The following is a 12,058-nucleotide window of genomic DNA, read 5'->3' on the forward strand; positions in this document are numbered from 1 at the left end:
TAATGTTTTTATTATTATTATTATTATTATTATTATTATTATTATTATTATTATTATTATCATTATTATTATTATTATTATAACATACATTGATTGTGCCCTTTCACCAGTATGGATACCCAGATGAAATGACCTGACAAACACAGTGTGAAAGGCACCACGCTTGATATAACTGCAACGACTGCGCCCATAAAATAACAATAAATGTGCGATTAAAAATTACCAGGCAGTTATTTTTTCTTCGCCCGCTTTAGACCAAAATTGTGTGTTTTCCGCTGTGTTTGCAAGTTTGGAGAACGTGAAAAACAGGTTTCACACCTTTTTCCTCAATGATAGCTTTTTGTGCTTTTATTTTGAAGGCAACACACCCAACCGGAAGCTTTATCCTAGCCGCTTTAGTTTTCCGCAATGTTCCGCGGGTCTCCCGTCTGAACTTCCCGAAAACAGGGGAAAAAAGGATGTCCGGTGATCTTATTTCGCGGTGAGGTAGAAAGGCATCACCCAGGTACGCTAAGTATGCAGGTGTGGAGTGAAATGACACACCCTGGCATCGCTGCTGGAGCTAAACGGAGGTGTTGTTAACTGCAACCGAAGAGCGGAAGTTGTTCAACCAAAACAGCCGGAGTGGTGCAGGCGGTGTTCGTTTATTGTCGTGTCCAGTGTAGAGAGAAGACCTCGTTTGTAATTACAGTTCAAAAGGCACTTCAACAGACAGGTAAGAGGAAAGTGGTCTAGTTGTCTAACTGCTTAACAGACGAGCAAGTCCATTAGAAATTATGTTGATTAGTCAGCTAGCTAACTAGCTAGCAAGAGGAGTTTTCTAGCTAGTTAACGTTTTCAATATTGGCACACTGTGAGTCCTGCTCATGAAGACAAGTGGAGGTGATGCATCCTCTATATATATATATATATATATATATATATATATATATATATATATATATATATATATATATATATATATATATATTTCTAAATTGATGTCAGCAATTTCCATTTTGATTAAAATAACTGCAGCACTGTTTTAGACTTTGCTTTCTGTAAGCTAAAACTTGGTAAACGGATCCTGCTAACTTACCACAGTTCTAAATATACATTGAGACGTAAAGGTGCACTCATCTGCTCAACTGTTACTCTTGCAGGGAGTTTACACTTGGACGGAGCCGTACTTTCTCTCTTATAAGATAATTTATCTCATTTATTGCATTTCCACCCCTGGTAAAGCATCACTTAAAATCTTCTCATTAAAATGCACACCTGTTTTTGAAGTTGTGACAAGCCAATTTTGTGTTTCCAGTTTAAAAATTGCTAAGTAAAAGCAGCGGATATGAACTCTATTTGGCTCGCTGCCTTCGTTGCCTTGTTGGTGATGTGTGCGTTTGCACAAACTCGGAAAACCAGTGGATTGTGTTTGCACAAAGTCTTGTGGTTAGTAGGAAAAGGAGGGGGGGGAGCTGTGCTGACATGTCAGAGCTTCACAGATGACAGTATTTGAGTCTAGAGTATGTGGCCAAAAGTATATGGACAGTTGAAGATGCCATAAGGGGTTTTTCAGGGATGATAGCGATTATTAGAAATCAAGGAGTAGCCTAATCTTCCTTTTGTAATAAACAAACAAACAATTCAATTCAACAAACACTGATGAAATAAAACAGTAGTACAAAGTACAATCTCAAGTGCTGTTCTCAAAGGTCCTATTTGTAAAAACTGTTTTTGCATCTCACTCCCAGTTCGTCAAAAAATGATGCCTTGGGATGTCAACCAGGCCCGTCCTACAAGCCCATATGTTCAGTTTTCGTTGAGTTGGGAATGAGACTCAAAAATCAACTTTTCTTTCAAATAGATCCTTGAGGTATTTTACTTGAGTAATTCCATGTTCTGCCACTGTTAACTTCCCTTTCCACTACATATATTTGATGAATTTAGTTGCTAGTTAATTTGCAGATTCAGACAATTGGAAAATGCAGAACATCGGTCCCGATAATCGGCCGGGGGAAATAACCCCCTTGTTAGCCCTAGTAACAGCATTATGTGGCCAAAAGTGTATGGATATTAGGGATCGACCGATTATAGCTTTTTCAGGAATCTTTTTAGAAATCAAGGAGACTGAAACCCCATATTTGAGAACGATGCTCAATTGCAATCTCTGTGTCAAAACTTTGGAAAAAGTCTATCTACTCTGATCTACTCAAGTGCTGTTCTTGAGTACAATTTTGAGTTACTTAATACTATAAGTGTAACTTCTTACTACAAACTAGTAGTATTACTAAGTAGTAGTTACTAGCTACCTTGCAGATTCAGATTATTCAGTGTTTGTAGGCTAGGCTGCATCCACATTTCCACCCTAATAGATTGAAATATATATGTAATATATATAACATGAATATAGTTTTCCTGTTTTATTCTCTGTTACTAATGGGCTGCAGTGATTTGTAACTTTACCCTGTTTTATGACAAAATAAATGAATATTTTCTATCTTCAATGTTTCCAATCTTCTTGGTAGGAAAATGTTGTCAGGAAACAGGAAATAGCAGCATAGTTGCTGCTATTTTTAAAAACGCCATTAATTTGTATTCGCGCTTTATCTTTCTCATAATAGTTTCTTCCTGTTCTCCCTCCATCTCCTGAAGCTCCCACCCACACACCCACACTTAGGCAGGGGTGAGGCCAAAAGCATGCGGGAGCAAAACATTATTGAGACGGATGGACTTCATTCCCTGCAGAAATCTTCACACAGATTGCACTGATATAATATAAAAGATAAAATGATAACTTTTGGGGAATGAATTATAACTGTAGGTTGTTTATCGTGGTGCATCCTACTGTTTCATCATGCATTATATAGAGATTGCTTTTGCCTGTTTAATAATGTTCGTCACTGCACAAACATACAAGGACCCCTGTTAAATTCCTCTTTGCATGCATGCTGTATTTAAGATGATCATTCTGGCAGTGCAAGGTTTTATTCTCAAACACATTCACCCTGCATTTTCAAGGGGGATAAAAAAAATTCATAAACAGAACTGACAGGAGAATAATCTCCTTAACAACTTGCTTTCATGCATTCACACTTTCTGTATGTTTGTGTCATGTTACTAGAAAGTTACTGGGTCTAACCGCTTAAAAATGCACTCACCCTCTCTGAGAATGTCATGCTAAACCATCACTTAACCAAACAATGCATGTCGAGCAGGAGAAGGATTATTTTATGTAATTATGGTTTAATCTCACTGCTTGCTGCATCACTTCCTCTTATGCTGGTTTAGTTTAGTTTGTTTATGTTTAGTGAGGAGAAGGTGGAAATAATCTTTTTTTACCCACCAGGGGCCATGAGCAGTGAGCTGAACGTGCCTATGGGCTCCCCAGCCCCGGGGGTCTCAGAGCGGGCTCCCGACGGCGGGGGGATGGACTACAGGGACTGGGTGCGACGCAGTTACCTGGAGCTGGTCAGCTCCAACCACCACTCGGTGCAGGCCCTGTCCTGGAGGAAGCTGTACCTGAGCCGGGCCAAGCTGAAGGCCTCCAGCAGGACGTCTGCACTGCTCTCTGGCTTTGCAATGGTCGGTCTTATTCTGCTTCAGTGCAACACAGTCTCTTAAAGGACATAACAACATTTCAGTACCACAAAGCTTATCCTAGATAATCAGAAACCAGTAACTTGTTTTGAGACTCCGTTGTGGGCAGGAATTGGTTTTAAACTTCCTGTTTGTGCTTTCAAGATTTCAGTGTTGCTAAACAGCAACCTTAATGCTTGATAGTTTGTCTTCTGGGCTGAATTTTTGAAAACATAAATCATTGTTAGATTGGTGTATGGCAACTAATCATTACTTCTTCAACATCTGAACATTCTGAAAAGCAAACAATGTTTATGGCATCTGATTGCAACCGCATTCTCTCTGATACAGAAAACAGAACATTGATAGCACTTAAAGTTTTAGCCATATTGATTTCAACAAGCTAGGGTTCATACTACTGTGTGCATCATACATATACAGGAAACACAGCCTTTTTTATTCCTAATTTTATTCCATAAGTTTGACAATTAGTTAATTGAAAACATCCTCTGGCTCCAGCTTCTAAAATTTGAGCAATTGAAGCTAGTCTGTGTGTTTTATGTATTTGTGCGGCAGATGGCTCTAAATGCTACGATACAATGAACCTCAGCCACCGCTGGTTTGGATACCGAGCCAGTCAGAGATGTGAATCAGAGCTGCAGGAAATCAAAAAGACTTCCTCTTTGCAAATAGAAAGAAAACACCTCGCCCATTTCACACCTCATTTCATCTAACATTTGATCTGTATCTTTGACTTGACCTTTGTGGCACTGGTAACAGAACTTAGAGCTTTATGCAGTCACAGGATGTTTCTCACAGAAATAGGTGTCATAGCTGGTGACAGGCTTGTACCTTTTCTGTACATTCAGGTAGTTGATAATGCAGTAGATCATCTTATACAACTGGGAGAGTTTTGTAACATCTTAAACTTGAAGTGCTGCAACTATCACTTATCCAACACTACCAGCAGAAGATGAACAGGATATATAGTTAAGGAAGGAAGCTGAGAACTGATTGCAAATCTTCTGGTGCATCAGAAACGTATGCCTCTTAGCTTATCAATTTCTTTTAACAATGCCCTTGCGTTTTTATCTCAAACTCATGCCTCATGCCTTGCTGGAAACAATATTATCCAGATAACTCTTAAAATGTCCTTAGAGCTAGGTTTAGTGCTAATATTGCACTAAATCTTACATTTTGTTCAGTAACGGATATACTTATCACATCAAACAGAGGCCAATGAGAAACAAACAAGTAATAAATCATGAGGTCCTCCTGCACAAATAAAAGATAAATAAATGGTTCTAGCCTCATCCTCTTGTAGGTCTTCAGTTTGGAATCTTTAGTATTTATACAAATCCATTTGAACTTGTTTTTCTGAGTGTAAGATGTGCAAGCAATGTCCTCAGATGACAGGCTTGGGCAATTCAAAATAAATCAGGAAGCAGAAGCAGGACTGTACGTCAATAAGATGACAGCTTTTTCAGCTACATCAAAAGGTATTCTGTACAAATCCTTTCTCATTTCAACTATTTGAGATGATAGCAGATGGACTGTTGCTTCAAATACCTCTCAGGCTACAACCAGCTTGCCTAAAATGAATCAGGAATCAATGAGGGCATTTATGAAAAATCTGAGCAATAATCAGAAATAATGCCATTTTGCTATCAGTAAAGTCTTATAAATTCCCATCCCAGTTTATAGTATATGTCGTGTAATCCACATGTCAAGGCCACAAAAAGTTTAGGACACAGAGTGTTCAGTCAACCCCATGCTGATGGAAAGTCGGGTGAATTTTCTTTGTCCACAAAACATTTCTGGAGCTTCGCAAAACGGCATTTCAACATTCTCTCATGGAAACTTGTTTAAAAAAAGATGTCTTCATACAGCTTGTACGGCTTAATACAAGTCTAGGGAATCCTCCCAAATTAATTTATAGAAGTAATGATTCACACCCTTTCAAATGCAAATCTTCACTTTGATTGCTAAGCTAATAGTGTTAGTACATACCCCTTCTGAAGTTTGTGCACAAGCTCGACTGCTTGTCAAGGGTGTAAACAACATCTTTCCAAATCAGTTTGGGATCTCAGGACTTCCAGAGACTTGGATTACACTGGACAACATATAGATCCATCTTATGTTCTTTTTTCAGTTCATTTTTTTATGTTTGGAAACAAGTCCCCATCTACTTCAGTTGTTTAGCTCCAGAAATGTTCCCCCCAACATTCCACTGGTTTGAGGGTGAGTAAATAATGACTGAATTTTAAATTTGAGGTGAACTTGTCCTTTAAAAAGACTTCAGAGGAGTTAGAAAATTACTGGGTTTGTTTCCATGGACATGTAATAACTTGGTTGTCACTGGTATTCGTCTCACAGGTGGCCATGGTGGAGGTGGAGCTGGAGAATGAGTACTATTACCCTCCAGTGCTCCTCATTGCCTTCAGTGTGTGCACCACCGTGCTGGTGGCGGTGCACCTCTTCGCTCTGCTGATCAGCACCTGCATCCTGCCAAACGTGGAGGCTGTCAGCAATATACACAACCTCAACTCTGTCAGCGAGTCACCACATGAGCGTATGCACCACTACATCGAGCTGGCCTGGGGCTTCTCCACGGCCCTCGGCATCCTGCTGTTCCTAGCAGAAGTGGTGCTCCTGTGCTGGATCAAGTTTCTACCAGTAGACTCGAGCCGGCCAAGACCACCCTGCTGCACCTCGACAGCCAACGCTGGGACGCAGCCTACAACATCACCTGTGCCACAGTACAGCGGCTGGAAGGCCGCGCTGGCCTCCACCATCATCATGGTCCCAGTGGGGGTGATTTTTTTGGTGTTCACCATTCACTTCTATCGCTCTTTGGTGCGCCACAAGACAGAGCGTCACCACCAGGAGATCGAGGAACTGCACAAGATTAAGGTGCAGCTAGACGGCCATGAGAGAGGCCTCCAGACTGTGTGATGACTTGATGGCAGCTTTAAGGACTTCCTTTGTATCCCATATTTATCTACCCCCCTCCCCTCTGTGATGTTTGTTCTGGTCTTTGTTGATGCCTCGCTTGGACTCATAAGTTGAGTTTGAAAGCTGTCCACTTTGCAGCACAGACAGCCAATACAAGTCAGACTGCTAATTTATTCTAAAGGCAAAGTTGCGTTGAAGTGTGTTTTCGATGTGTAATGTGTGTTGGTCATGGATAATGTACAAACGTTTACAGAAAAAGGGCTTCTATGTTCTGTGTGCCATTTTTGTGCCATGTCTGTTTTCATGTTCGGGTTGGGCGACAATAGCTGGTTCCATTTTGGATCTGGTAACAGGTTCTTAAGATATCTGGATTCACTCAGAGACTTACACATCTCTAATTGAATCTTTGGTTGTGTAAAATCACTTCTTGCTAGCAAAGAGCGCCCGTTACTTTTGAGCAGAAGAAATGGAAATTCAGCCAGAAGCTAATTTATCTTACTGTCTTAAGTTAGTTGCCATAATGGCAAAATTAAACTAGACTGTTGATTGACACGGTGCTCTCTTTAAGCTGGTTCCTGAGCAGATTGTTGCTGCTAACGATTATGTTTGATATCGATTAATCTGCCAGATGTTTCCCCAATAATCAACTATTTATGTAGTCTGGACGATATCAAAAAGTATTGGAAAAATGCTCATGAAAACTTCCCAGAGCCCAAGTACTCAAAAAGAGGCGTAAATCACATTTAAGAAAATGGAACTCGCAAATGTTTGACATTTTTGCTTTGAAAATGACAAACAACAATTAAGAGAATCAAAATAGTCTGCAGTTGAATGTCTTATGATTGATCAGTTCATCTCTATAGCTCTATTCTTTATTAGTACTTCAACAACAGTACTTCAATGGTGTGTCAGTTTCATATATCAGTGATTTATGTCATATCTTTGATGATTTAAAGTTCCCATTCATAGGAAAGGTGATTGTTTAGTCTCATTTCTAACTTGTCAATTACTGATGCTTTGGGTCTACTGGCTGACTGAACCTACAAACCCAAAGCATTAATATATATGGACCTGTAGAACCCAAACCATCAGTGTTTGACTAGTAGGGATTATGACACGTCTATTAACTGTCTTTCAAATTGAACCTTCAAGCTGATGAATTGAATAGCTATGAGTTGCAAGTAGCTTAAAAAATAAGGTTTGCCAAAGTGGTCACGTCAGATCACTGCTAAAAACTGAAGGCTTTCTGCCCTCTCGGCCAACATAAAGCTGATTACTGATCAGATACTTTGGGTTTTAGTTCTATATAAATCTAGTTCTCTGTATGGCTGCAATTAACGTTTATCATCATTGTTTAACTAAGCTTACTAGCTAACGGCAGCTACAGGAAGCAGCAGTGAGTGGCCACTGGTGATGTTCTGCCCCTGACTTGTTTTGAATACAAATTTGACCGGTGGCCAATTCTTACATATTGTGCCTTTTTTAAAGAATTGCTCAGGCAGATTAATTACTTATCAATAGTTGAAGATTAAAAGGATAGTTGACTAATCAATTAATCGTTGCAGTTGATCTTTGTAGATGTTGAGCGTTAAATGGATTCAGTAAGAGACACTTAAAGGCTTGGATTAACTAAGGTGATTCAGATTTGAGGAAACGCTATTGAACCCCAACCCTGTTTTCGTGGATTTTGTGGCGAGCGCACGCCTCAATGTTCACGCTCAGCCTGCTCCTCGGGCAGGCTCATATTTCACATACACCGGAGCTTGTTGTTTTAACATTTTAGGAGTCGAGTCATTCATCACACTGCATGTGTTTAGGAAAAAAAAAAAAAAAGTTCTGTCGTTGAGTCTTAAAAAATGTAACATTCTATCTTCACTGTGTTTTTTTTTTTTTTGTTTTTTTTTTACAGACAAGCATCAAACACTGTCATTTTCTTCCTTGGAATAGCTTTTACTGTCTATTACAAAGATCACGGGCCTGTGTATAAGGTGTCATACCAGTCAACTCTGCATACTGATGCTGCTCAAAGTGCTTGATAATGTGTCACCGTCCAAATATAGTTCTGCCTTACAGAGTTGTTGCCTTTTATGAACTGCTGTTTTTGCTTGAGGTCATAACACAAGCAGATCTGTTTGCCGAGAGTGCAGTTAAGTTATAATGACTAAAGTGTAAACGTTGAGCTGGATGGCGGTCCAAAGGGCTGGAGAAAAGGTCAAAATGGTGAAGAGATTGAAATGAGAACAGTCGCACAGCGCATGTTTTGAAAAAGCATGACCCAGTGACCCCCAGTTTACTGTGTATATACTAAATATCCGAGAATTTTCTGTTAGAGTTGGCGCTGCCTTGAATGAGGTCAAAGATGTTACTGTGTTTTAAAAAAGTCAAATGTACCAACCTGTTTTTACATTCCAAATAAGATGACTGACCAAAGCGTTGCTCAGTTGTTTGGTTCTTGCTTCTCAGAGGAGACAAAAGTGCACTTGTAGTTTTTTAGTTGTACAGTGAGTGAGTACCGGGGTTCTTATCGGAGGATATCTTGCTTTGTCTCATGTTGGTGGATTTGTGTTTAGGAAATGAATACTGCAGAGGTCGTGGAGACCGGTGTTGGAAGAGGAAATTCACAGCTTTTAACAGACTTCCAAAATAAAAGCAAATATTAAAGATATCGCTGTCTTTTGTTTGTTTATACGCAGTGACTGCCATTGGATATACTGGTTTATTCCTGTTAGCTGCTTAGCCTTTAGCATAAAACAACACGGTGCCTGCCTACAATGGGTCTATTAAGAGAGCCTAAATACATTCTACATATCCTATCTAACCTAAACATGTACCTATAATACATCTATGGAGGTCTGAATGATGCATTCATAGTACAGCCTCACAGAGCTGCTAGCATGGCTGTAGACTGAAGACGTTAAACTTTTGAACATGAACTTTATTTCAAAGATGACAGTAACAGTAAGATAGAGATTTTTAACAATATAAGTAGTTGTACTTTAAATGTGTTCTAAAGAGTGATTAAAACTAAAGACATGTGAAAGGAGACAGAATAAACTAGGTCTGTAACTACGGAAGCCCTGAGGGTCAAGTGAGGTCACTGTTTTTCTGATCTGAATTGTTGTCTCTCGTGTTTATGACTTGAGTTCTTACATTATCTTATCCCCCATGAAAACGTGAAGAAAAATAATTTGAGATTTATTTTTTTTCATGAACGAAACTGAGTGAACTCTTTTTTTCACAACTTTTCATGTGTGAAAATGAGATGAAAAATTCCAAGAGATTTTTCCATTAGTGAAACTAAGCTTTTTATTTTCAACTTTTTTTTTTTTAATTTCCAAGAGAGTGAAATTTTTTCAGTTGAAAACAAAAAGCAAAAAATTATTTCTTACAGGATACGTGTTTTTTCGTATGTGAATCTGAATAAAAACTTTTTTCTTTTTTTTTTCAGGAGAAAAAAGATTTTTTTTTCGAAGTGTGAAACTGAACTGAACTTTCAGCAGTGATAACATTTATTTTCAGGAGAATTTCTTGTCCAAGAGATTCTTTTTTATGACTGAAAGCGAGTCATCTTTTTTTTCAGGAGAAAAAAAAAAACGTTCATCTGTGAAATCTTTTTTAAGAGAATTTTTGAATCCGAGTGAATTTTTTTTTTATTTAGGAGTAAAACAAAAAATGTGTGTGAACATGTGTGAAACGTACATTTAAATTTTTTTTGCTGGAAACTGAGTAAAGAAGAGAGTGAAAAAAAAAAATAATAATTAGAAGAATTTTTTTTTCCTGCGTGTTGCATTGTGTTTATTGTTGTAATACTTATTTTGACCACAAGAGGCTGACGTGCACCACTATCTAATGTTCGAATGACTAAAAGCATTCATGTTTTCTTCCTGGGGAGTTTACGTTCTCCTGCACACTAAACACAAGACACAGCTATTGTCTACCACACATTCAAAATAAAAAAAAGCTTCACTAGGTTTCATAAATGATTAAAAATTCTCCTGAAATTCTCCTTTAAATGTTCACAGCTAGAAACAAAATAACTTCAGGATTGTTCTGGCAAAACTTTTCTTTCCCCACCAGTTCACAAGTCATAAAAAGTCACTTTCCCCTCAGGGCTTTCAATAAAAATGCTGCCAATAAAACATTGTGGCAATTTCCTGTGCAGCTGCAACATGACTGCCAACATATATTAATATACAGCATCCATCATATCCCCATATAATAGCTAGCTAATAATATCTGCCTATCAAAGGCTGAGAATCATAGATTCATCTTCAATTGTTTCTGTGTGAGCACTGCTGAATCATCAGTTCTTTGTATTAAATGTGACAGAACTGGGAACAAATGACATATTACATCCACTGACTAAAAGGTTAGTATCTCAGGATATCAGGGATCAGGATATGAAATTAAACTTATTGTATTACAGTTTTTCTTGATTGCTTTGAAGCAGCAGTCAATTCAAACTCCACATTTTCAAAACAGTTAACACACAGGCCAAACAGTGGTTACCCTAACCCAAAATGACTCATTTTGTTTGCAAAAGGCTCTAACCGCACCAAAACATTTAAAATATGCAACAAAAGCTCATTTTGCCTTCAAATAACACAACTTGCAAACAAGTGTATGGGCTCTTCTAATCAACCATTACACAGTGGACAACAAAATAAAAAATACAGCACTCAGTGCAATCGGTGCACCATTGCTTGTCATTGTGGCCTATTACCAGTACTCTACGTAGCTTTCATGCCAGTGCCATTTATTGTCAAATTTGCCTTCTTGCAAAGAATTGAATCCGGAATCAGAAATGCTTTGATGCATTTTTTGATTCCATTGATTCTTTATTTCGAACTGTGGCTGAAAACTGAAATACTGTAATTATTACACAAAATACATAGAAACCAAAATAAAATCTATTAGAGTATAAGAAAATAAAGAAGCTGGTAGTCTCATAGTCCACAAAACATTTCTGCAGCTTCACAGCAAGCATTTTCCTGAACAACTGACCTGTTTTAAAACATAGAAAAGTAGTTTAAGATATGAAATATTACAGTAAAGTATACAAATCTATTACTGTAGAGTATAAGAAATAGCCACTATTGATACTCAGGCTCTTCTGTCTTGACGATGGGGCCACATGGCATTATCCTCTCTTGCAATGAACCAAGGGAAAAATCTTCTTGCATGCCATCCAACCTCGACATTCCTCTGCACCTATTTCTCACTCTAGACCTCTTCGATCCATGTTGGCAAAGAACAACACAGCCGCTGCACTTTTTAAGGCCTGCAGACTGATTGCTCATTGAAGATTTGTGTTTAGGAGTGTCAAACAGGTGCTTTAGTGATTTCATACTGATGTAGGTAGTTTCTAATAGTTAGGAACAGATGGTTTCTGTTTGGTTACCATAGCTAAAACAATGGAGTTTGGACTGCTTGAATGACATCCGTGTTAACTGTTCTGACAAAGGGTGGGGAAAATGTGTCAATTCAATGAGAAAGGGTTAACACATTTGCAAGAGGTGTCTTGGGCTCTGCTGAGACACTGATGATG

The 12,058-nt window shown here is 38.5% G+C and overlaps 1 protein-coding gene across 1 annotated transcript; it reads left to right on the top strand.

Annotated features, from left to right (window-relative positions):
• The first annotated feature begins 380 nt into the window (after positions 1–380).
• On the top strand, positions 381–9,175 carry orai2 (ORAI calcium release-activated calcium modulator 2). The gene is made up of 3 exons (XM_030438653.1): positions 381–715; positions 3,326–3,561; positions 5,932–9,175. The coding sequence occupies exons 2-3, from the start codon at positions 3,331–3,333 to the stop codon at positions 6,508–6,510; spliced, it is 810 nt and encodes a 269-aa protein (XP_030294513.1). The 5' UTR covers positions 381–715; positions 3,326–3,330; the 3' UTR covers positions 6,511–9,175.
• The last annotated feature ends 2,883 nt before the right edge of the window (positions 9,176–12,058 follow it).

The sequence above is a fragment of the Sparus aurata genome, chromosome 13 (assembly GCF_900880675.1).
Source record: "Sparus aurata chromosome 13, fSpaAur1.1, whole genome shotgun sequence".
NCBI lineage: Eukaryota > Metazoa > Chordata > Actinopteri > Spariformes > Sparidae > Sparus > Sparus aurata.

Coding starts and splice junctions, on each gene's coding strand:
- orai2 (XM_030438653.1), top strand. CDS start 3,331: ATGAGCAGTGAGCTGAACGTGCCTATGGGCTCCCCAGCCCCGGGGGTC. Junction 3,562..5,931: donor TGCTCTCTGGCTTTGCAATG/GTCGGTCTTATT, acceptor TTCGTCTCACAG/GTGGCCATGGTGGAGGTGGA.